Source organism: Coregonus lavaretus, assembly GCF_964263955.1.
Source record: "Coregonus lavaretus genome assembly, chromosome: 19".
NCBI lineage: Eukaryota > Metazoa > Chordata > Actinopteri > Salmoniformes > Salmonidae > Coregonus > Coregonus lavaretus.
The window spans coordinates 40631931-40657942 of NC_140006.1; the positions used below are offsets into that span (position 1 = coordinate 40631931).

Here is a 26012-nt window from a genome sequence, read left to right on the forward strand (position 1 = left end):
CTTCCTTCCTTTAAGTTATCACTGTTCTGACATTACATAATTGGTGAACGCTACTGTATGTAATGGAAAGCTTGCTTACACCAATCTAGTGATGTCAGATCAGTGATTACATCAAGGATGGAAGGAAGGATGGATTGAAGCGTATTGGAACAGGACGCATGTACTGTATCCTGAACCTCATTATTCCCCTTAGCACAACTGTTGTTTTGAGTTTGGATGCCCTGCAGTATAATCTTACCATCATACTCCTAGGTCCACATACAGACTGAGCCCCGGCCGGTGTTGGCTATTCATGTAATGTATACAGTATAGTGTTTGCATGTACGCCACAGTCGCTGCTGCCTTACAAGCACTGTTCTGTACTTTCAATCACTCACACTCGGATACTATTCAGTGGTTTTGGGATTGTCTCACGCTGTCTCCCCGCAGAACCTCAGAGCCAGGAGGCTGGTGTACATCTGAACTGACTGAGTTGTGCAGCCGAGCATAGACAGCCTAATGGCAGCTGAGTGACACCATCATAAATCACAACCTCCTCTCCCCCATCACCTAGGCAACACATACAACCAGACCCTAGCAGACATACACTATAAGATTATGAGGTTTTATGTTGAAGAGGCCTCATTATCAGGCGATTAGTAGTTTATTTTATGGTTGACAAATGACAAATGGGATGGGGTGGTGTAAATTTCATATCATTCGTTTAAGAATGGTATACTCTGTGTGTTCAGATTTCTGTGTTTAGATATAGTTTAGGTTTAATTGAAGAAAAGTAGCCATTTCTGCTGGTATTTCAACTACAATTAATTAACCTTACATTTATAAATTATTCATAAATCATACAAATATTTACAGTATAATGTTAAATATAGTGTTTTACATTTAATTCCACATTGATAAGACATTGCGTGCAAAATCAGCATGCATGAGCCCATTCTGAAACTTACTAAATTACATTTTGTATTTTTGGCACTCAATTTGCCACACTCATGGGAACAATGTTTGTCAACTTTTCCCACGCCCAAATAGATACAAGGTTTCACGTCACGTGGCACGCGCCGTTTTAAATTGTGTGGTTCCTGAGTGAAAAGTCTCTTGACTGAAAGCTCATGATCGTGACAAGCCTAGCTAGCAACAAAATCAGTGGGAAAATTAAGCAATTTTCGGATCACTTTTGCTTGACTTGCAGGCTTCTTGATCGCGGATAGCTAGCTAGCTAAGTAGAATTCATCATGTCAAATGTTTCCAAACCGCAAAAAAGTCAGAGAAACCCGAAGTGTGCCAGATGCAGAAATCATGGATTCATTGTTCAACTCAAGGGACATTCTGGGCAGTGTCAATTTCTTAAATGCAACTGTTGGAAATGTTCTCTGATTGCAGAGAGAACGAAAATAATGGCATTCCAAAGACGGATCAAGAAAACTAACAAAGAAGAATCAGCACTTAATTTGGCGTGGTCAAGGCCGGGTGATACAGCGGTTGATGGCACTTTGAGCGGCCGGGAGGAAAGCGCTCATCTGCCCGACACATCTGGGGTGATGTCTCCTGGCCCTGGAACCCGTACAGAGACAGTCATCAAGATGCCACCACAACGGTTTAAAGAGGCAGACGGCAGGACCTATGCGGAGATGGAGGTCCCCATGGCAGCAGTGGCCGACGACAAGTCTGCCAAGGATGGCCTCGGCCCATGGAACACCCCTGGAGGTGGTGATCATCGTGTGGAAGATGGTCGTTATGGGGCACCTTGGAGTGGGATTCAGGATGCGCCTTCAGTGATGAGTCGAAGTAAGTGGATCATTATTTTGTTGAGTAACTTCACTCAACATGCATGTGTTTTTGTAGCGCCAGCTATATTCTTGAAAAACATAATAATAAAAACAATGATATACATTTTAATATTGTTGATAAACGTTCTCAACTCGGTAGCTAGCTGACATGGTTAACGTTAGGTAGCTAGCGAATTTAACAGCTCTAATTTGGCGCCTTTTTATTGTCTTGTTGGGATACGTTTCTGCGGTGTTCTATAAATGAGTATGTAGCCTACACACAATTCTGTATGTACAACTCGCACGTACATAATTTTTTTACTTCTCTCCTCACCACAGGCGGCCCACATTTCCCCAGCGACTATGTTATAGCGGAGGTTGGCGGCCAGAGAGACATGTACTCTGGAGAAATGGTGGCCATGCAGTTCCCCTTCAAGTTCTACTCGCGTTACCCCAATGGCTATGCGGCTTGTCCGGCCATTCTGGTGAACATGCCGCTGCCACCACCAGGGTCTTTCAAGGTCGGACATGGTCCAATGGGTTTTCCTCACTTTCCACCACCTGGCCCGATGGACTACCCACCTGAGCCAGGTCCTATCAACGTAAGTCCAAAAATCATTAGAATTAAAAATATATAATTAAGTAAATGTGCTGTCAAAATGAGCTTTACAGTTGAGGCCATTACAGTATGCCTATGACATGACAGATGAAATATTTGTTATACATACTATGACATGACAGTGCATAGTTATTTTGGTGAAAATTAACACTGACAAAAAGGAAGTTTGCTTGTATGTGAATGTGTATGTTTTGCACCCAGGGTGGCAGAGCGCCCTTTGCCCCTCACCTCCCTGGCAGTGACATTCGTCCTGGAAGCTACCCGGAGGAGCTGGTTCGGAGGTCGCATCCACCACCACAGCCTTCTCTACCTAAGGACAGAGAACATGGTACAGGTATGTGTGTTTGTGGAATGCATAATGTCAAGAGACTGTCACTTGCTCTGCCACTGGGGCCCCAATGCTACAGAGGATGTAACAAAACAACAACAAAAAATTTAACAACTGATAATAGCAGAACAGAGGAACATATCTGTAGTACAGGAAGAGCTAGGACAACGTTTTTCAACGCCTGTCCAAATTGTATTATATTTATCTGTTTCTTGCGGATATTATTGCCATACATACACAGTCAAACATAATCTCAGTGCATACCATCTACTTCTACATTCTCTGACCACACATGGTGTTAACTGAGGTACACAACTCGATTGGCATGCTCACGATGTTGCCCTGTCTTTCCTTTGGCCTACTACAGGTGGACATCCCCAAAGCAGCCAAGGGTCCGAGGGCAGCTCCATGGAAAACGACTCCTCTTCCCAGAACACTGTGTGAGGGCGAAGGCCATGTGGTCGGCACCCTGACAGCCTTACCACATATATCCACTTGAGAAAAATCATCTTTACCCTTTCTGTTGTGTAATTCTACGGCACCAAAGACTTAGCTAAGTCACGGTTGACATTTACCATGTTACACCCCGTAGTGTAGTTCATTATGCACAGGGGTTTCAATTCTCATTTAACACACAATAACAACCATTGGATAAAATAACAACAACACAACAATAATCTGCTATCATTTCTGTAAGGAAAAAATTGAAATGTGTTACTTTTTAGATACAGAAGCAATTTTTAAAAAAATGATTTAATAAGTACTTTTTAACAGTCTTATATTTATAGCAGTTGTGATAGTCAAATATAATCCCATATTTGTTTGGTAAAAAAAAATGTATTGGCCTTGAATTACGAGTCATTTGTTTTGGCTTATCTTTATCAGGAACAATGTTTTCTTCCTCATTCAGTTAATTAGTCAGTTCAGCTGTATTATGTTCACAGCCATGTTGCAGTGTTCATGAAATAAATATATATATAACAGAAAATCAATGCTGTTCCCTGTTCGTAAACAGCTGCTTTTATGTAAAGGCCTGTGTGATTTGATACCGTTTTTAGTGTCAAGTACAAATAAGAAGAATATCTCTTTGTAAAGCCTCTCTGGGTGCTTCTTGTGACTCCGTTGACTGTCAGATGGTCAGACCAGTCAAACTCAACACATCCAATTTATTTGTATTACAGTGACTCTTGGACCAGGAGAAAATCTATATGGATTCACTGTTAAACGGCAAAAACAGGAGCGCATTGTCATTGCTAATATCACATTTGTACATAAGGAATAGCTTATAGTTTTAAGGTTACATTATCATTTTAGCCTGACCTTATTGCTCTCAATATTTCTTAAATATTGATCCTAATTCAGAGAAGCATTACATTACACCCACCTTCACACCGGGAATATTGAATATGAGGAAGTATCAAAAGAATACATCGAACCGCTATATTTCTTTCATACTTCAAACAGCCAGTTGGTGGATAAGCCAATTACAACCGACATCAATTATGTGTACATGAATATTAATACTGTCTTGTGTCACAGATGAGTGTTGGGAGTTTTTGAAACACAGATCCATGGATTAAAAATGGATAGTTTAGTGGTTAAACGCATTTGATACAGTATGTGGTTACTGGTTAAGAGCGTTGTACCAGTAACCGAAAGGTCGCTGGTTCTAATCCCCGAGCCGACTAGGTGAAAAATCTGTCTGTGCCCTTGAGCAAGGCACTTAACCCTAATTGCTCCTGTAAGTCGCTCTGGATAAGAGCGTCTGCTAAATGACCAATTTATTTATTATTTTATGTACTCAAATGTAATTAATTTTGAGCATAAATTGTTATACAGTGTAGTTACAGTAATGTGCAATCAAAAATGATTCTGAAGTTGATATTAAAATGATCAGGCCGCATAAATTGCATAAGTAGTAGTTAGATATCATTGAAATGCCAAAGCCACTCGCATCTAGAGAATGTGCAGTATTTGGCGCCTTCCAGTGGTCCAGGATTGCGCAGCATTCTCCATGGTTGCTATGGTATCGCTCCGGCTTCATGTATCCTTGGTAACCACACACACCAGAAGAACACATCCGTTTTGCAAAACATGATGCACGAAAACTTTTTTTAGAAAGACGGATTCACTTATCTAAACGTTCCAAACGTGCATAACTTGCTAGTTAACCTTACCTTTGCAAAGTTTCAACTACGGACCAGGTTAGTGTCAATGCACGAGAGTGGGTGTCTTTCTAGCCAGTTAGCTTGCATTGCAAACATAACTTTCTCAGCTAACGCTAACTGCTAACGTTAGCTAGCTAATTTAGCCTGGCTGCATGTTTGCATGACAGACTGGCTAGCTAAGTGTGTGTGTGTGCTTTGACTTACAGACAGTCGAAAAATTGGTTCTAATAACGTGCCACCTGATTGAACAATGGCTTCGATTGTAGCCCAGTGTCACTACATCTTCGGATTGCGGACAGGAGTGATAAATAATCTTTGCTACTTCGATGAGCAGACTGTCATCTTCCCATGCGGAAACAACTGTGTACGCTACAACATTGACCAGAGATGGCAGAGGTTCATTCCAGGTAGTTGCTCCCAAATGATAACAGTAACAATTGTAGCTATACTTATCTTCTCTTGCGGTGTACATACTGTATCAAATGCGTTTAGTTAGCTAGCTACGTTTATTGGAAAATGATGACGTGTTCTCAATCAACTTGCCTGGTTAAATAAAGGTATGCTACATGAAATGAAAATTACAAAGACCAAAACCTCATATACATCATTAGGTGTTCGTCCCAAATGGCATCCTATTCCCTATGTAGTGCACTACCCCTCCATTTTTCCTCATAGGCACAGAGAAAAGCCAGGGTATGCAAGCCCTGGCCATCAGCGCCAACCGCCGCTACTTGGCCGTGTCAGAGCGTGGTGAGAAGGGCACCATCACCGTGTACGACCTGCAGCACGAGCAGAGCCGGAAGAGGAAGGTGCTCAGTGGGGGAGAGGTCCCGGTGCTGGAGTTTGTCTCCATGGCCTTCTCCCCCGACTCCAAGTACCTGATAGGGCAGGCAGGAGCCCCCGACTGGACCCTGTTCTACTGGATGTGGGAGAAGCAGAAGGTCATGGCCTCAGTGAAGACGACGGGGTCCACCAACCCCATCAACCAGGTGTGTGAGACAGATATAGGCAGGCCAGAGGAGAGAAGAGAGGGGAGAAGTGGGCCTTTACTTCATGATGGTATTTTATCCTGGTCAAATAATGGTGAAATGAAAACAAAAGTGTGACATTTTGAGCTACAATTGTGGATGTACATATCTTATGGGCGCACACGTACACACGTACACACACAGACACACACACCTATAATCGATAGACCGAAAATTAAGCATAACCAGTGCTTGACTTGGGCAGGAGCTCACCCGAGCTGAGTACCGGCACCTCAGATTTTCTACTGCTTGAGCTCCTGTTCCTCTTATAGAATATTAGCTCAAAAGTATTGTGGAGCTCCTGCACCTAAATATAAACAGTACCGGCACCCAAAATGAGTACCAGAACCTATTTCAGTCCAAGTCAATTACAGAGCATAACATACTCAACCACACACACACACACAAACACACAATAAACAAGATCATAACTACATACCTTCTATCACAAAGACCCATCTTCATCATCTTCATCTCTCCCATCATCACCCCCAGGTCAGCTTTAACCCGCAGGACAACACCCAGATCTGTGTGAGTGGCAATGGGGTCTTCAAGCTCTTCCGCTATGCCGAGGGCGCCCTGAAGCAGTCCAACTTCCTTAAGCTGGAGTCCCAGAACTTCCTGTCGCACACCTGGATGTCCGAGGAGCGTGTCATAGCGGGGACAGAGACGGGCAGGCTGCTGGTGTTCGAGTCAGGTGACTTGCGCTGGGAGATGAGCGTCACCACCAAGCCTGCCACGCAGGAGGCAGACAGGTCAGACAGGATTATCAATCAATCTAACATTTTTACAAAAAAATAGTTACAGCAGTATTTGTCACAAAGTCCTTTATAGTAACCCGAGCACATTCATTAACCAGCCAGGGATCATTAAACTGTTAGGGCTCTTTTATAATTGTAACATATAGTGTTTAATACATGTTATTAAACACTATAACTATTATTATTGGCAAGTTAATTCAAGTGGTGGACTTTTAGAAATATAATGAATAGAAAGGGCGTCTCCATTCAAGTCAATGATGGCATAATGGGTGGACTGGCAGCCATTTTGGGTGTACCCATGCCTAGGTTGAAGAACCTAGGGAGAATCTCAATTGCATACTCCTCGCGTCCTCTCTCCTCTCTCCTCGCCTCCTTCTCAAAACAAATTGGATGAGAAAGCCAGAGGTCCCTCCCCTCTGAACTTTTCCTCCAATGAGTTTTGAGAAGGAGGCATGGAGAGAGGAGAGAGGACGTGAGGAGTATGCAATTGAGATTCTCTCCTAGACCCATGCCAGGAAGTAAAAGCAGGAAGTGTACCATTTAATCTGTGCTGTGATTTGTTGAGTCAACTGACATACATTAGATGCGGTGTAGAAGTCAATGGAACTCGACCAAAACAATGGAAATGCCATGGAAACGCGTAGGGGAAAGATGCCGTGGGGGAAAGATCCCGAATCTCCTCATTGCCCCACAGCAAAATTAGCCTACATTTAGGCTATTGTTTATGTGTGTATTTCACACTATGTTGAGGTAAACATTGTTTTATAATGCTTGTATGGATGTCAACCCCAATACATGTTCATGTCATCGTCACCAATCAACTGCATTACAGTTAAAAAACAACTTTGACTACCACCACTAATTTCTGTATGCTAGCTATGCTAACCAGCTTTAACGAACGGAAGTTAGCGTTTAGCAGTCACTTCTTCTGAACTTGAAAAGTGGCTACTTCTAAATGTTGTGCTGCGAAAATTGCCAAATATATCCAAATCAGACTTTAGTAACCACATTGTGGGTCTGTTGTAATACATTAATCATGACGAATTTGACAAATATCCACTTTATTAGATCAGATTTGTTGAATGTGCGCCTATCCAGCGTCCTTCTTCTATCCCCCAACGGTCTGCGTTCCATTGACCTCTTTACCGCATCTATTTAAAAAAAATACGCAAGCCACATCAGTTAGCATAATTTGAATGAACATTCTACATTACCATGGCAATCCAGCATCAGTTGATAGAACATTCCAAAATACCATGGAAATTATTGCATCACAATAACAGGAAGCCATTGCGATTGCACCCAGTCAAATTGCTTCCAAGCCCGTTCTATTAAAATCATTGGACGATTCTGGTTTGTCGAAGTGTTATGCAATGACAATGTAGTTAGTTTTTTTAAGCACTGGCTGCTTACAAGCAGCTATTTAGCAGAATGTTTTTTTTTGTCATTTAGCAGATGCTCTTATCCAGAGCGACTTACAGGAGCAATTGGGGTTAAGTGCCTTGCTCGAGCACATCGACAGATTTTTTTCACCTAGTCAGCTCAGGGATTTGAACCAGCGACCTTTCGGTTACTGGCGCAACGCTTTTAACCGCTAGGCTACCTGTCTCTAGAAATGCTTCCTGCAAGGGGAATCCTACCACACTTATACCCCATTGACAATTGGACTGTCTGAGCCTAATCATAAACAGATGTAATGCTCAAATGGATAACAAATGACTGTCCTTTCACGGCCCAGACAACTAGAGAGGAGAAAGCCAGAGGAGGCCAAGTCAGAGGGAGCAGCCCCAGCCCATCTGCCCAGAGTCACAGCCATCACGTCTTACTCTAAGGGCTTTGCCTGCTCCGCCGGCCCAGGGACCGTGTGTCTGTTTGAGAAGACAGAGGAGAAGGACAACTACAGAAAGACTAGGGAGATCAGGGTAATGGCAATGTGTGGATCACACGATAACTTGACTTCTAAATGGTCTCATTCATTTGAAATGAGTGTGTGTGTGTGTGTGTGGAGGGGGGGGGGGCATATTTGATGTGTGTGTGTGTGTGTGTCAGATCCCTGCGGACCTGTGCAGCAACGAGCCGAGCCATGCGGAGCAGCAGGAGATGGTCACGCTGTGTATCAGCCCGTCAGAGGAGACCCTGGTCACCAGTACGGACCGTGGTCAGCTCTACAGCATCACCCTGTCCTCTGCTGAGATGAACAAGGTGAGCAGTGATCTTGGCCTATATGTATAGTACAGGGGGGCCAGAGACCCCTTTTGTGTTAGAAAATTAATCAGGAAACCCCTCATAGTCAGAACACAACTTGAGTGAGATAAAAATAGCATACAAGGAATTTTACTATGACTTTGGGCAGTGCATCGCTGGACGAACCAAGTCTCTGGGAATGAACATTTTAAAGGACCTCCTCTTGGCATCAGAGAAAACATTTTGCAGTTTTCAAGCTAATTTCATGTAATTCTACACATTTTGTCATGGGGAAGAGATAACATTTTGCAGTTTTCTATCTTAAATTACAGTGCATTTATGTAAAAAAAAAAATAATACAAGAAGTATTAAAGTAACTGCCCAGTGTTTACAGATTTCTATGAAATATGACCTATAATTAATTACAATATGAGTGAAATAGTTTTCTTTAAAAAAAAAGAAGGTAATTAAGTATGTTAAAAAGCTACTTTTCTGTGTTGGAATGGTGTGGGCGTACCCCAACAACAGAATGTTGTGGGCGTATACCGGTCATAAAAAATATTCATACGAGTAGACCGCTGATTGGCCAGCTCAGCCAAGGCAGTATGACATAATTCTCTATGAGGAAGTAGCAAGCATTTTTTAAACGGTCTGTTTGAGATACAAGTTTGAGGCAGAGGAGGCTGGTGGGAGGAGCTATAGGAGGACGGGCTCATTGTAATGGCTGGAATGAAATCAATGCAACAGTATCAAACATATGGAAACTCCATTTATTCCAGCCATTGTAATGAGCCCGTCCTCCTATAGCTCCTCCCACCAGCCTCCAACCTGAATCTCAAACAGACCGTTTTTGTTTTGTTGAAATATTTTGAGATCTGGCCACAGACCCCACTTTGAGAACCCCTGGTATATTATATAGTCTTTATGGCTGTGTGCAAGGTGAACAGCTGTTATGGCATTGCATGCTAGAGCATACTGGGCTTGCAGTCAGCAGGATTAGGTCCAGGTTAGGTTCGGTCCAAATTCTACTTTTCTTTATTTTGTTATTCTGTCCTTCCTTCCTTCCAATCCTTGGATTGGTCAGAGCAATATAGTTGAGAGCCCGAGATTGAGCGTGAATATGACTAGGTGAAGTATATTTACCATATTGGTTTCCCATTAGACAATCCTTGCACCCGTAGTGTGCACTTGTGCACTCCTCCCAGTGCATTTCAAATAATTGGATTGGTGCTTGAAAGTAAGTTAACAAGTGCACACTTTGGGCAGAAGAGTATAGAATTGGGACGTTGAAAGGCTTGTGTGCCTCTTGCACTAACCTCCATTTCTCTGTGTTGTCCACCAGGGGGAGCAAGCCCACTTTGAGTTCCTGTCCCACTCGTTTCACTCCAACATCATCACAGGCCTGTCCATCTGCATCCGCAAGCCCCTTATCGCAACATGCTCCCTGGACCACTCCGTACGCATCTGGAACTTTGAGACCAAGTAAGAAATTATCTCTTTGCTTTTCAATGGGAAAAATGTAAATGGGAATTTTCAGTTCACTTCCTGAACTGACTGAATTGAAATGGAATCAACCCCAACTGTGTTCTCCATTAGTGTACGTCTGTTGTCTCTAGGTTATATATTTCAGCGCTTTTCATTCCATTCTATTCATACTGTGGGACGAAACCTGAGAACAGGGTGACCTCATGTCCCGGATTTTGTGGGACAGTCCCGCATTTTGGCCCATTGTCCCGCGTCCCGCAACCAAACAGTCATGTCCCGCATTTTATCAACAAATTAAAACACCACTAATGTACGGATTTTTTTAAAACAAATGTATATTCATGTAGGCTACACTCTTGTTGTCCCACATTTGAGTATTTTAAATGTGGTCACCCGACTTGAGAAACCTACGCTCAATTCAAACTTTAGTGAAAATCTCCTATTGGCTCCAAAGCATGATTTGCACAAAATGGATTTGCACAAAATTGATTTACACGAAATTGATTTTCACGAAATTGATTTGCACAAAAAGGTACTTACTTACTCCTCCTGGAGCATAGCCCATCAACAACAGCTTTATGCTAATGGTGTATTATATATAAGAGTGTTTTCCTCCTGCCTGTGTCAGTGTGCTGGAGCTACATAAGGAGTTCCAGGAGGAGGCCTTCAGCGTAGCCCTGCACCCCTCTGGTCTCTTCATCCTGGTGGGCTTCTCCGACAAGCTGCGCCTCATGAACCTGCTCATCGACGATGTTAGGACCTTCAAGGAGTTCACTGTCAGGGGCTGCAGAGAGGTGGGGGAAGGAGTGTGTGGAGGGGTGTGTGGTGGGGTGTGTGGAGGGGTGTGTGGAGGGGTGTGTGGAGCGGTGTGTGGAGGGGTGTGTGGAGGGGTGTGTGGAGGGGTGTGTGGAGGGGTGTGTGGAGGGGTGTGTGGAGGAGTGTGTGGAGGGGTGTGTGGAGCGGTGTGTGGAGGGGTGTGTGGAGGGGTGTGTGGAGGGGTGTGTGGAGGGGTGTGTGGAGCAGTGTGTGGAGGGGTGTGTGGTGGGGTGTGTGGTGGGGTGTGTGGAGGGGTGGGGAGGGGTGTGTGGTGGGGTGTGTGGTGGGGTGTGTGGAGGGGTGTGTGGAGCGGTGTGTGGAGGGGTGTGTGGAGGGGTGTGTGGAGCGGTGTGTGGAGGGGTGTGTGGAGGGGTGTGTGGAGGGGTGTGTGGAGGGGTGTGTGGAGGAGTGTGTGGAGGGGTGTGTGGAGGGGTGTGTGGAGGGGTGTGTGGAGGGGTGTGTGGAGGGGTGTGTGGAGCAGTGTGTGGAGGGGTGTGTGGTGGGGTGTGTGGTGGGGTGTGTGGAGGGGTGTGTGGTGGGGTGTGTGGTGGGGTGGGGAGCGGTGTGTGGAGGGGTGTATGGAGGGGTGTGTGGTGGGGTGTGTGGAGCGGTGTGTGGAGGGGTGTATGGAGGGGTGTGTGGTGGGGTGGGGAGCGGTGTGTGGAGGGGTGTATGGAGGGGTGTGTGGTGGGGTGTGTGGAGCGGTGTGTGGAGGGGTGTGTGGTGGGGTGTGTGGAGGGCTGTGTGGTGGGGTGTGTGGAGCGGTGTGTGGTGGGGTGTGTGGTGGGGTGTGTGGTGGGGTGTGTGGAGGGGTGGGGAGCGGTGTGTGGTGGGGTGTGTGGAGGAGTGTGTGGAGGGGTGTGTGGAGGGGTGTGTGGTGGGGTGTGTGGTGGGGTGTGTGGAGTGGTGTGGGGAGGGGTGTGTGGTGGGGTGTGTGGAGGGGTGGGGAGGGGTGTGTGGTGGGGTGTGTGGTGGGGTGTGTGGTGGGGTGTGTGGAGTGGTGTGGGGTGGGGTGTGTGGTGGGGTGTGTGGAGCGGTGTGTGGAGGGGTGGGGAGCGGTGTGTGGAGGGGTGTGGAGGGGTGTGTGGTGGGGTGTGTGGAGTGGTGTGGGGTGGGGTGTGTGGAGGGGTGTGGGGAGGGGTGTGTGGAGGAGTGGGGAGCGGTGTGTGGAGGGGTGTGGAGGGGTGTGTGGAGGGGTGTGTGGTGGGGTGTGTGGAGGGGTGTGTGGAGGGGTGTGTGGTGGGGTGTGTGGAGGGGTGTGGAGGGGTGTGTGGAGGGGTGTGTGGAGGGGTGTGTGGAGGAGTGGGGAGCGGTGTGTGGAGGGGTGTGGAGGGGTGTGTGGAGGGGTGTGTGGAGGAGTGGGGAGCGGTGTGTGGAGGGGTGTGGAGGGGTGTGTGGAGTGGTGTGGGGAGGGGTGTGTGGTGGGGTGTGTGGAGGGGTGTGGGGAGGGGTGTGTGGAGCGGTGTGTGGAGTGGTGTGGGGAGGGGTGTGTGGTGGGGTGTGTGGAGGGGTGTGTGGAGGGGTGTGTGAAGGGGTGTGTGGAGGAGTGGGGAGCGGTGTGTGGAGGGGTGTGTGGAGGGGTGTGTGGTGGGGTGTGTGGTGGGGTATGTGGAGGGGTGTGTGGAGGGGTGTGTGGAGGGGTGTGTGGAGGAGTGGGGAGCGGTGTGTGGAGGGGTGTGGAGGGGTGTGTGGTGGGGTGTGTGGAGGGGTGTGTGGAGGGGTGTGTGGAGGAGTGGGGAGCGGTGTGTGGAGGGGTGTGGAGGGGTGTGTGGAGGGGTGTGTGGTGGGGTGTGTGGAGGGGTGTGAGGAGGGGTGTGTGGTGGGGTGTGTGGTGGGGTGTGTGGAGGGGTGTGTGGTGGGGTGTGTGGAGGGGTGTGTGGTGGGGTGTGTGGAGGGGTGGGGAGGGGTGTGTGGTGGGGTGTGTGGAGCGGTGTGTGGAGGGGTGTGTGGTGGGGTGTGTGGTGGGGTGTGTGGAGCGGTGTGTGGTGGGGTGTGTGGAGCGGTGTGTGGTGGGGTGTGTGGAGGAGTGTATGGAGGGGTGTGTGTGTGTGTGTTACAAGGACTCAATGTCAAAATAAACTTCACTATAGATACTGTCAGACAAATTAAATGAATGAATATTGTATTGCGGTCAATGGAATTATAAAACATGTCTTGTTGCTTGTATCTCTTTCTCTCTTCACAGTGTGCTTTCAGCCATGGGGGACACATGTTTGCTGCTGTCAACGGAAACGTCATCCACATCTACTCCTCCACTACATTTGACAACCTCTTAAATCTGAAGGGTCACAATGGAAAGGTGTGTTGTTACCTGAGCAGGAAAAGCTGTGGTCCTATAGTCACCAAACATAGCTTCCCCCAGAGACTGAAACCCTGCTGACTGTCGCTACTACACCTCTGTATTGTCTGACTTGTTATTGTGTATAAATGATATCAAAATAAGTTACCGGTTTGTCTGTCAGGTGCGGGCCATCGTGTGGAGCACGGACGACAGTCGCCTGGTGTCGTGCGGGATGGACGGGGCCGTGTACGAGTGGAACACGCTGAACAGCAAGCGCGAGTCGGAGAGCGTTCTGAAGTCCTGCAGCTACACTGGCGTCACCATCTCGCCTGATGCCAAGACTATCTTCGCCGTGGGGACAGACTGTACCCTGAAGGAGATCCAAGAATGTCAGGTGGGATTGAGGTTATACCCTCAGCTCAGGGTGGTTCCCTAGATAAGATCAGTTAAAACACTTTGTGCAAGAACTTGAGTCAAGTCTACAAAACTTAGTTTAGGAACTCTGTTCGTAACAAATTGTAGTTTTGGGAATAGAAAACTGCATTTAGATTGAATGTTTCATCCACAGAGATCCATTTCTATGGTTTCATGGATGAGAAAATGTGCAGAATGTCAGCCCAGTTTCACCTTGCGTCCTCTTCTCCCTCTGCCTTGCCACTATAAGGAGAGGAAGCCCCTAGTGGGAGTGACGTGGTGCTTTGTACTAGCCTGATCCCAGATCTGTTTGTGCTGTCTTGCCAACTATGGTCATAGGAGTTGATGAGACAGCACAACCTTATCTGGGGCCGGGCTTGTGCTTTGTACCAATGTGGCAAACTGTTCTCAGATCCTTAGGGAGGTGGCAGCGGACGACGTGGCCTACACCACCATCGCTATGTCCCGCTCGGGACGGATGCTCTTCGCAGGGACCTCCATTGGGACCGTCAGGGCCATCAAGTACCCTCTATCCACACAGAAAGACTGGATCGAGTACCAGGCCCACTCAGGGGCTGTCACCAGGGTGGGTGTGTGATGTTTTGCCCAATCCCAGAACATTCAATTGTGGCGTACCTGCAAGATCTGTTTGTGCTGACTCCTTTGGTCATTGCCATGTAAACGACGACTACCATAGGATTTGACGATACAGCACAAACAGATCTGGGAAAGTCCAAATCTTGCAGATCAGTTGATGCTTGATCTATGATATCTCGGGCCAGACTTCATTTGAAGTGAAAGCAAATCAAATCAACGCAACTGTATGGACATTTATCACGCTCTCATTTCTGCTCTCATTTCCCCAGTGGATTTCCCCCATCATGTACATGTAGCTGCCAAAATAAAGGAAACACTTGAGTAAATGAGGGATACAAAGTATATTGAAAGCAGGTGCTTCCACACAGGTGTGGTTCCTGAGTTATTTAAGCAATTAACATCCCATCATGCTTAGGGTCATGTATAAACATTTCCAGTTTGCCCATTATTTGGAATACCATGGCTAGAAGAAGAGATCTCAGTGACTTCCAAAGAGGAGTCTCAAAGGAGCATAGAGGGTTTAAAGGGTGTGTGTGTGTCTGTGTGTGTGTGTGTCTGTGTCTGTGTGTGTGTGTGTGTGTGTGTGTGTCTGTGTCTGTGTCTGTGTCTGTGTCTGTGTCTGTGTCTGTGTCTGTGTCTGTGTCTGTGTGTGTGTGTGTGTGGCTCAGTCACCAGATCTCAACCCAACTGAACACTTATGGGAGATTCTGGAACGGTGCCTGAGATAGCGTTTTCCACCACCATCAACAAAACACCAAATTATGGAATTTCCCGTGGGAGAATGATGTCGCATCCCTCCAATAGAGTTCCAGACACTTGTAGAATCCATGCCAAGGTGCATTGAAACTATTCTGGCTCGTGGTGGCCCAACGCCCTACTAAGACACTTTATGTTGGTGTTTCCTTTATTTATTATGGCAGTTACCGGTACATTGTACAGTAAAGTCTACTGAATGAACCAATCTAAATAATGATGATCACGTTGGTCTTGTTCACTAATGAGAAAATGTTTCATAATGGAGTGAAACAGGGAGGTACCACCTGAACTCTTCCGATAAGAACACCAATTTCCATTTTTCCTTGCAAAACATTTTTGCTATGATGTGCCCTACTGAACACAACCTAGGACCGTGTCCATTAGTTTTAAAACGTTTCGCAATGGGAAAGCGAAAAATAAGCATTTATTTTCCAGGTAGTCATTTCCTGTTTCAGTCCGTTTTCCTTCCATTTGGTGCCTAATCAACATCTACCTCTCTGACCTTTTCCCAGTCTATTCCCACTCCCTTCACTCCTCCTCTGCTGGTCTCCTTGTCTCCCCCCCATTCCGTCTCTCCACCATGGGTGCCCGGGCCTTCAGCTGCTCTGCCCCCAGGCTCTGGAATACACCCCCCACACACATACAACATTCAGACACAGTCATCTCATTCAAAAAACTAATAAAAACACACCTCTTCAAGGATGCCTGTAACCTATAGTCTGTGTTGTATGATTGACTCTGTTCTACCCCCCCCCCCCCCCCTTCTGTGCATTCTCAGTAACCCTTACCCTAAACTGGGTCCGTATCCTATTCCCAACCCTACCCCCTAGACCTAAACCCTTACCCTAAACCGGGTTTGTATGCTATTCCCAACCCCTCCATCCTCTTTTTATCTGTCCTGTTTAGTCTGGTCCTTTGATTTACATTTTACTTTGATTGATGCAATTGATTTTATATACTGCACTTGGCTTTATGTAGGCCTACTGTTAATATAAGATCTCCTTGAGTACCCTGACAGGCGTCCACCAAATAAAATGTATTATTATAATTATTATTACCCTGTCCCTACTCAGATGGTGATCACGTTTGACGACCAGTACCTGCTGACGGTGTCTGAGGACGGCTGTCTGCTCATCTGGAAGATCATAGACAAGGAGGGCCGCAGCCTGAAGAGAGACAAGGAGATCACCTACGCTGAGGAGATCCTCATCACCAAGTCAGACCTGGAGGAGAAGGTGCTGGTCATGACGGAGTAGCTGTTGATTATGGAGAAAAGAGAGAGAGAGAGAGAGAGAAAATAGAGTTAAAACATGAGACACTTGCATGTCTTTTGAGTTACATCTGGTTTGCCCATTGCTACTAATGCTTTGAGTTACATGCCTGCAGTAGGACTATGTAAATGGTTATCTTGATCGTAGTCTGTAGGTTGTTGCTCTTGATCATTCATTGCCTTCCTACTCTCTGTCCCCCCCAATAAACTCTACTCTGTTCTATTCTACTCTGTTCTATTCTACTGTTCTATTCTACTGTTCTATTCTACTATGTTCTATTCTACTGTTCTATTCTACTCTGTTCTATTCTACTGTTCTATTCTACTGTTCTATTCTACTGTTCTATTCTACTCTGTTCTATTCTACTGTTCTATTCTACTGTTCTATTCTACTCTGTTCTATTTTACTGTTCTATTCTACTGTTCTATTCTACTCTGTTCTATTCTACTGTTCTATTCTACTGTTCTATTCTACTGTTCTATTCTACTCTGTTCTATTCTACTGTTCTATTCTACTGTTCTGTTCTACTGTTCTATTCTACTCTGTTATATTCTACTGTTCTATTCTACTCTGTTCTATTCTACTGTTCTATTCTACTGTTCTATTCTACTGTTCTATTCTACTGTTCTATTCTACTGTTCTATTCTACTCTGTTCTATTCTACTGTTCTATTCTACTGTTCTATTCTACTCTGTTCTATTCTACTGTTCTATTCTACTCTGTTCTATTCTACTGTTCTATTCTACTCTGTTCTGTTCTATTCTACTCTGTTCTATTCTACTGTTCTATTCTACTCTGTTCTGTTCTATTCTACTCTGTTCTATTCTACTGTTCTATTCTACTGTTCTATTCTACTCTGTTCTATTCTACTGTTCTATTCTACTCTGTTCTATTATACTGTGTTCTATTCTACTGTTCTATTCTACTCTGTTCTATTCTACTCTGTTCTATTCTACTGTTCTATTCTACTGTTCTATTCTACTCTGTTCTATTCTACTCTGTTCTATTCTACTGTTCTATTCTTCTATTCTACTGTTCTATTCTACTGTTCTATTCTACTCTGTTCTATTCTACTGTTCTATTCTACTGTTCTATTCTACTCTGTTCTATTCTACTCTGTTCTATTCTACTGTTCTATTCTACTCTGTTCTATTCTACTGTTCTATTCTACTCTGTTCTATTCTACTCTGTTCTATTCTACTCTGTTCTATTCTACTGTTCTATTCTACTGTTCTATTCTACTGTTCTATTCTACTCTGTTCTATTCTACTGTTCTATTCTACTGTTCTATTCTACTGTTCTATTCTACTCTGTTATATTCTACTGTTCTATTCTACTGTTCTATTCTACTCTGTTCTATTCTACTCTGTTCTATTCTACTGTTCTATTCTACTCTGTTCTATTCTACTGTTCTATTCTACTCTGTTCTATTCTACTGTTCTATTCTACTGTTCTATTCTACTCTGTTCTATTCTACTGTTCTATTCTACTCTGTTCTATTCTACTGTTCTATTCTACTGTTCTATTCTACTCTGTTCTATTCTACTCTGTTCTATTCTACTGTTCTATTCTACTGTTCTATTCTACTGTTCTATTCTACTCTGTTCTATTCTACTGTTCTATTCTACTGTTCTATTCTACTGTTCTATTATACTGTTCTATTCTACTCTGTTCTATTCTACTGTTCTATTCTACTCTGTTCTATTCTACTGTTCTATTCTACTGTTCTATTCTACTCTATTCTATTCTACTTTATTCTATTGTAACAGAACCAGATCATGATGGAGCTGAATACCCGTGTGGAGGAGCTGAAGATGGAGAATGAGTACCAGCTGCGTCTGAAGGACATGAACTACAACGAGAAAATCAAGGACCTCTCAGAGAAGTTTGTCCAAGAGATCGAATCCCTCAAGACCAAAAACCAGGTACAACTGACTCACACAGTGTCAGTTTGTTGCTTGACCCATAGTTGCGGGCTGTGGTACAGGTTTCTGGGACAAACTATCACTGGGATATGCTGTGGCTAGAGCGCTGTGTTGCACACGCATTGCAGCAATTGTTCTACAGTAGCACGGCACAGACAAACCTTTTAGAGTCTGCACCTGCTTACTGTTGAGGCTTGATACTGTTGAGGCTTGATACTGTATGGACCTGCTTACTGTTGAGGCTTGATACTGTTGAGGCTTGATACTGTTGAGGCTTGATACTGTTGAGGCTTGATACTGTCTGCACCTGCTTACTGTTGAGGCTTGATACTGTTGAGGCTTGATACTGTTGAGGCTTGATACTGTTGAGGCTTGATACTGTTGAGGCTTGATACTGTTGAGGCTTGATACTGTCTGCACCTGCTTACTGTTGAGGCTTGATACTGTTGAGGCTTGATACTGTTGAGGCTTGATACTGTTGAGGCTTGATACTGTTGAGGCTTGATACTGTCTGCACCTGCTTACTGTTGAGGCTTGATACTGTTGAGGCTTGATACTGTTGAGGCTTGATACTGTTGAGGCTTGATACTGTTGAGGCTTGATACTGTTGAGGCTTGATACTGTCTGCACCTGAGAGTGTAGTGAACGTGGGGACTAACCCCAAACATGCTGATATCCAGATAAAATACAACTATTGAATCGAGGCTGGTGAACTGCACTACATTTAAATAGGTTTTTTAATACTGTTCACTGGGCCTTGAAACGGGCCTAGAAACTTACCTGAACTCTATTAGGCCTAATGCAGGAAACTGTTTGTGAGCACTATACTACAGTGGAGAGTGAATTTGAGTTGAAGGTGAATAGGTTTTTAGCAGGCTACTCGAAGAACAGATATCTGTTTTCCTGTGAGTGAAGAAGCTAGACGAGCGCATTGTGCAGACTACATCTCCTATAGGAAAGCAGATATTTGTTCTTCAATGTAGTCTGCTAAAAGCAGATTCAATCTCAACTATTGCTTATTTCTCACAAACAAACATTACTGTTTACTCTAATGCAGCACCTGGTATGGGACAAATGTGCAGATGTTTGTATGTCAACACTCAATACATTTTCCTTTGAAAGAACACTTCATTCAGGGTCATGGTCCATCCGTTGTGCTTATATAGACATGCATATTATAATTATAATAATTATATAATTATAATTAGTCATTTAGCAGACGCTCTTATCCAGAGCGACTTACAGGAGCAATTAGGGTTAAGTGCCTTGCTCAAGGGCACATCGACAGATTTTTCACCTAGTCGGCTCGGGGATTAGAACCAGCGACCTTTCGGTTACTGGCACAACGCTCTTAACCACTAAGCTACCTGCCTATATCATAGCCTATATGTGTATATGTTTATATACATATTTAGTTGCAGACCTGGCTACAAATACTATTTGAAATCATTTCGAATACTCTTATCTGGGCTTGACTGAGCTTCCCTGTTTCAATAGAACCAGTAGAAAAAGTCAAATAAATGACAAACCCGCCCACCTGGCCCTCCAGACAGGCTAAAGCAAACACTAATTGATCAATATAATTGAACCCAGGTCTGATCTGTGGTGTTGCAGGTCCTGAAAACGGAGAAGGAGAAGCAGGAGTTGTCCCACCTGGAGGTCATGGGGGAGGTCGTGGAGAAACACTCCAGAGAACAGCAGGATTTCGGTGAGAGAGGAGGAAAAGATCTACGCAATCACACTTGAATGCAATTTCTTAAAAGAAACTTGAATCTAAAAAATATTCTGAAACCGTATGACCTTATCTGAATGTAACCTCTTAATAGTTTACAACAGAACTCATTTAACAGAATATTAAGAGTCAAGTTTTGTATTCAATAACCCCGCTGGGCCCCTTATTTTACTGCAACATTTGCACACTCATAAACGCACACCCTCCACGAGTAGTGGGTTTGATTCCCGCATGGGCCACACCATAAGGTGTAAACTGTAGGCTGTTTAAGGTAAAGGCGTCTGTTAGAGGAACATATCATCATCTTCTTCATTCCCCAGAGTCGACCAGTAACCAGAAGCTGATGCTGGAGTACGAGAAGTACCAGGAGCTTCAGCTCAAGTCGCAGCGCATGCAGGAGGGCTACGAGCGGCAGCTGCAGGCCATGGAGGACAGCAAGGGCCGCGCCCTGGAAGAGCTCACCCTCTTCTACGAGGCCAAGCTCCAGGAGAAGATGCTCATGCTGGGCCAGGTGAGGGCGGATGAGGGGGTAGGGGGTAGGGATTGGGGGGTCTGGGGGTGGGCGGAGGGCTCTAGGGGGTACCCTGGAGGAGCTCACCCTCTTCTACCAGGCCGAGCTCCATCACAAACACAACTGTCATCAACGATACTACTCTAGAAAAGAGGAAACTCAGGGCTTGGGATTGTTGACTAATCACGTCCACGTTGTCATGCAGCATCATACGGTTGGTACTGTGACTGTTTGGATATTTCAACTACGGCGGGCTACGGTAGGCTATAGCGAATATAACACACCTACATCAAACCACACCCCCAAAACAGCTCTCGCTCATGGCTTCTTGCATTTCTTAATGAGCAGGCGGAAAAGCCATGTTCAGCCCCTCTTTAAGCCTATCATTTTTGTGGATCTGAGTTCTGATTATGGACGTGTATGTGTGTGCGTGTGCATGGATGCTTGTGTGTGTGTGTCTCAGTGTCAGGATGAGTCCAGGCAGCAGGTGAGGGAGTTTGAGGAGTCCAAGAAGCAGATGGAGGAGGACGGAGACCGGGAGATCCAGGACATCCGCATCAAGTATGAGAGGAAGCTACGGGAAGAGAAAGAGATCAACCTGCGCCTGAAGGGAGAGACGGGCATCATGAGGAAAAAGGTGAATGCAAAATAAACAGTCATCTTCACTCTTTCGTTCCCCAGTCGTATAATAACCTTAATCCACTCATCATGTAAAAACCAGAACACAAAAAAACAGTGAACACAATGACTTCTCCAGTCCTCTAATGTCTTTGATGAAATACAGTATGTTATAGCTTCCACATACAGTATGTTATAGCTTCCACATACAGTATGTTATAGCTTCCACATACAGTATGTTATAGCTTCCACATACAGTATAGGCTGCTACAATATATTCTATCTATGAAATATCTATTCTATAATCTATAGAATCTCCACTTCTCATTCACACCCTTTGAAGCATGTCTTATTCTCTCTCCGGTCCCCCTCTCTGTCTTCTCTCCTCTCTGTCTTCTCTCTCCGGTCCCCGTCTCTGTCTTCTCCCCTCTCTGTCTTCTCTCTCCGGTCCCCCTCTCTGTCTTCTCTCTCTGGTCCCCCGTCTCTGTCTTCTCCCTTCTCTGTCTTCTCTCTCCGGTCCCCGTCTCTGTCTTCTCCCCTCTCTGTCTTCTCTCTCCGGTCCCCGTCTCTGTCTTCTCCCCTCTCTGTCTTCTCTCTCCGGTCCCCCGTATCTGTCTTCTCTCCTCTCTGTCTTCTCTCTCCGGTCCCCGTCTCTGTCTTCTCCCCTCTCTGTCTTCTCTCTCCGGTCCCCCTCTCTGTCTTCTCTCTCCGGTCCCCCTCTCTGTCTTCTCTCTCCGGTCCCCCTCTCTGTCTTCTCTCTCCGGTCCCCCTCTCTGTCTTCTCTCTCCGGTCCCCCTCTCTGTCTTCTCTCTCCGGTCCCCGTCTCTGTCTTCTCCCTTCTCTGTCTTCTCTCTCCGGTCCCCCTCTCTGTCTTCTCCCCTCTCTGGCATGACAGTTCAGCAGCCTGCAGAAGGACATAGACGAGCGCAATGTGGAGATTGAGAAGCTGAGGGTGGAGCAGCAGAAGCTGCGGGGGGTCATCAAGTCCCTGGAGAAGGACATCCTGGGCCTGAAGAAAGAGATCCAAGAGAGGGACGAGACCATCCAGGATAAGGTGGGTGGTGGGTGGCTGCAGGGGGGGTGGGGTGGGAACAGGGACTAAAGGTCCCTAGGCTATGGGAGGGTTAGAATAGCACATTGTGGGCCTGAAGAAGGAGATCCAGGAGAGAGACGAGACCATCCAAGTCAAAGTGGGGATGGACAAGGTCATGTTCATTAGGCACCAAACAGAAGAAATGGGACTGAGACAGGGAAAAATAAATGTAACAAGAAATGTTGTTTTTTGTTTTCCCTTTGAAAACATTTTTTAACAGAAAAACTAAACATGACCTAGGACACGTTCTGTATAGGGGGCTATTGTGTATTGGATGTATTGGGTCCCCCTTCTAACACCAGTTATTGGTAGGGAGACGAGACACAGACTATGTTAGCTTCTTCTTCTGGAACATCTTTACTGAAATATGTCACGAACCGGCTCAAGTTCGTAACAAAAGGGAGACACGTGGAGACAAGGAGTACTCAAAGTATATATTTATTAATTAAAGTAAACTAAATCAAATAACAATGGTGTGTGTAATCAGTAATCAGTAGTGTAAGTGAGTGTTTGCATGCATAAATGTAATATGGAAAAGTGTTGAAAAGTGCCAAAGCAAACAACCCAAAAAAGCCACAAAAATATCACAACCAAGATCAAAGTATCTGCCTGGAGAGAGTCTCCTCAATGAATGTGGAAGAGGTCCATTTATCCTGGGACACACCCGGCCCAGGTGTTTCCCATGTAGCTGACGACCCTCCCAACTCCGCCCACCGGCATCCTAATAAGGAAACAAGAGCAAAGAGAGAATACGGCAGACAGAGTGGGAGGGTCGTCACACCCCCCCCCATAAGACCGGGGACCAACAAGGACCCCGGACCAACGTACCAGCCCCTGCGTCCCAAACCGACAATTTGTACATGTTCACCCCTCCACTTGCCCCACCCATCATCCTCCTCTCCAGACCTCAGCAACCTTTACCCAGGAAGCAACCTTTAAGAGGAAAGAAAAACACAAGACTAGGAGGGGACAAACAGGAAAGATAGAACATGACAAAATCAAACACTGGTCGGTCACATCAATATTCATGAACAGGGCGCACGAGAGAGCGCATCAGCAATCACGTTATCAGTCCCCCGGATGTGCCGCACATCTAGATGGAAAGATTGTAAAAATAAACACCATCTCATTATCCTCCGATTAGGACACCTCATGGACCTCAAAAATGTGAGAGGGTTATGGTCGGTGTAGACCACAATAGGTACTACACCCGACCCAACATACACTTCAAAGTGTTGTAACGCCCATATAAGTGCTAATGCTTCTTTTTCAATGACAGAATAGTTCAACTGATAATGGTTAAACTTTTTGGAAAAGAAACTAACAGGCCTCTCAACCCCAGCCACATCTGCTTGCAGCAACACTGCACCCGCCCCCACATGACTAGCATCCACCTGCAAGGTAAATGACAAATCCACACGAGGAGCAGCCAGTACCGGAGTTGAAGTAAGCAACCTCTTTGCATCTTCGAAAGCCTGTTGACAATGAGAAGACCATACGTACACAGCCTTAGCTTTCAGCAAATCTGTCAAGGGAGCGACCACAGTAGAGAAGTTCCTACAAAAACCACGATAATACCCAATCATTCCCAAGAAACGCATCAGTTCCTTTTTAGTAGTTGGTAGTGGAAAAGCATCAATAGCTACCACTTTAGCCCGAACAGGACGCACTTCACCCTGCCCAACCACCTTTCCAAGGTATGTCACAGTCGCCTGAGCAAACTCACATTTAGCCAAATTTATCGTGAGACGACCCGCAGCCAGACGTTCGAACAAGGCTTGAATACGGGACAGATGTTCCTCCCAAGTATCTGCATATATCACTACATCGTCCAGATAAACAGCGCACCCGGCCAGACCAGAGACAACCCTGTTCATAAGTCGCTGAAAAGTTGCAGGCGCATTACGCAGCCCGAAACTCATAACCGAATACGAGTACAGACCAAAAGGTGTAATAAAGGCAGAGATTTCACGTGCCCTACTCGTCAGTGGCACCTGCCAATAGCCCTTTAACAGGTCAAATTTGCTCACAAACTTAGCTGCGCCGACTTGATCAACGCAGTCCTCCATCCGAGGAAGAGGAAACGAATCCGGCTTAGTGACATCGTTTACCTTACGGTAGTCCGTACAAAATCTGTTTGTTCCATCCGATTTACTGACCAAGATACAGGGAGAAGCCCAACTGGAGAAAGAAGGCTCTGCTATTTTACTCTCCAGCATGTACCTGACCTCAGCATCCAGACAACGCAGTTTCTCTGAAGAAACTCTATAGAACCGTTGACGAATGGGGTCAGCATCTCCAATGTCAATATCATGTTCTATTAAGTTTGTACGTGTTGGTGTATCAGAAAACAACCCTGGAAATCTCCGAATCAGACCCACCATCTCTTTCCGCCCATCAACAGGTAGATGAGTAAGAAGACTATCTAAAATCTCCAGTGTCTCTGAATTCTTCAATCTACCCTGCAGTATGCAATCGTCGGGACCAGAAACATCTTCCTGCTCCTGCACAGACCTAGCATGACCAGAATCCAGGGAATAAACAGTATCAGCCAAAAGAACAGCCTTACCGTCCTCTGTAGACTCCCCCTGTTCAGTCTCAGAGGAACGTGCATAATAGGGTTTTAACAAATTTATATGGCACAGTTGGTGTGCTTTCCTCCGTTCTGGAGTGGCAACTAGATAATTTTGCTCAGTGTACTGGCGCACCACTGTATATGGACCTTGAAACTTGGCTTGAAAAGGAGAACCAACAATTGGCAGCAGAGCCAGAACCTGATCACCTGGACTAAAGTGACGAGGCTCAGCTCGCCGATCATATATGCTCTTCATCCTGTCCTGTGAAGATGATAGCTTCTCTTTAGCCATTTCACCAGCGGCATACAAGCGTCGCCGAAAATCACACACATATGATAACAGGGACTGAGGAGGCTCGGGAGACTTCCAGTCATCCTGGAGAACAGATAAAAGCCCACGCACCTTATGTCCAAACACTAGGTCATTTGGGCTAAAACCTGTGCTCTCCTGTGAAACCTCCCTAGCAGCTAACAGTAACCAAGGCAACCCCTCCTCCCAATCCTTATCCATCTCAGTACAATAAGATCTCAACAAAGACTTAAGCGTTTGATGGAAACGTTCCAGTGCTCCTTGACTTTGGGCATGATAAGCGCTAGCCAAGTTGTGTTTAATATGGAGTTGTTGGAGAACCTGTCCAAAGAGATTAGAGGTGAAATTAGATCCTTGATCACTTTGAATGACCTTAGGGATTCCAAACAGTGAGAAAAACTGAGTCAAAGCTTTTAACACAGACTTAGTCGTGATAGACCGGAGAGGATAGGCAGCAGGAAACCTAGTGGTCTGACACATCACAGTCAACAAATAATTACTACCCTTTCTGGAACGAGGCAGAGGACCAACACAGTCAATAATCAGATACTCAAAAGGTTTACTGAGTACAGGAATAGGGAACAGTGGTACCGGCTTAATAGCTTGATTAGGTTTACCAGTTAATTGACAGGTGTGACAAGTTTTGATGAAATCAGAAACATCCCTCTTTAATCTTGGCCAAAAAAAATGTCGTAATATGCGATTGTAGGTTTTTCTCACACCCATATGCCCAGCAACGTCGTTGTGAGAAGTTGTCAGCACCAACTCACGAAG

General features: G+C 45.5%; 2 protein-coding genes across 2 annotated transcripts in view; both read left to right on the forward strand.

The window, feature by feature from the left end:
- Window positions 1-1232: 1232 nt before the first annotated feature.
- Window positions 1233-3157, forward strand: LOC311146238 (doublesex- and mab-3-related transcription factor 1-like; the record flags this gene model as incomplete). Its single annotated transcript, XM_084182742.1, has 4 exons — window positions 1233-1785; window positions 2106-2368; window positions 2587-2719; window positions 3081-3157. 4 exons carry the CDS (start codon window positions 1233-1235, stop codon window positions 3155-3157), a joined length of 1026 nt encoding a protein of 341 aa, XP_084038868.1.
- A 1974-nt stretch (window positions 3158-5131) lies between these two features.
- LOC311146591 (cilia- and flagella-associated protein 57-like) overlaps window positions 5132-26012 on the forward strand; it is a gene marked incomplete at both ends in the record, with an annotated part of 31489 nt that continues 10608 nt past the window's right edge. The window contains 16 exons of the mRNA XM_084183113.1: window positions 5132-5288; window positions 5557-5870; window positions 6405-6664; window positions 8409-8592; window positions 8720-8872; window positions 10197-10336; window positions 10968-11133; window positions 13341-13454; window positions 13618-13830; window positions 14263-14436; window positions 16277-16438; window positions 18244-18399; window positions 20014-20107; window positions 20452-20642; window positions 21106-21279; window positions 22156-22314. Coding sequence (XP_084039239.1) covers window positions 5132-5288; window positions 5557-5870; window positions 6405-6664; window positions 8409-8592; window positions 8720-8872; window positions 10197-10336; window positions 10968-11133; window positions 13341-13454; window positions 13618-13830; window positions 14263-14436; window positions 16277-16438; window positions 18244-18399; window positions 20014-20107; window positions 20452-20642; window positions 21106-21279; window positions 22156-22314 — 2811 coding nt within the window. The remainder of the gene's footprint in view (window positions 5289-5556; window positions 5871-6404; window positions 6665-8408; window positions 8593-8719; window positions 8873-10196; window positions 10337-10967; window positions 11134-13340; window positions 13455-13617; window positions 13831-14262; window positions 14437-16276; window positions 16439-18243; window positions 18400-20013; window positions 20108-20451; window positions 20643-21105; window positions 21280-22155; window positions 22315-26012) is intronic.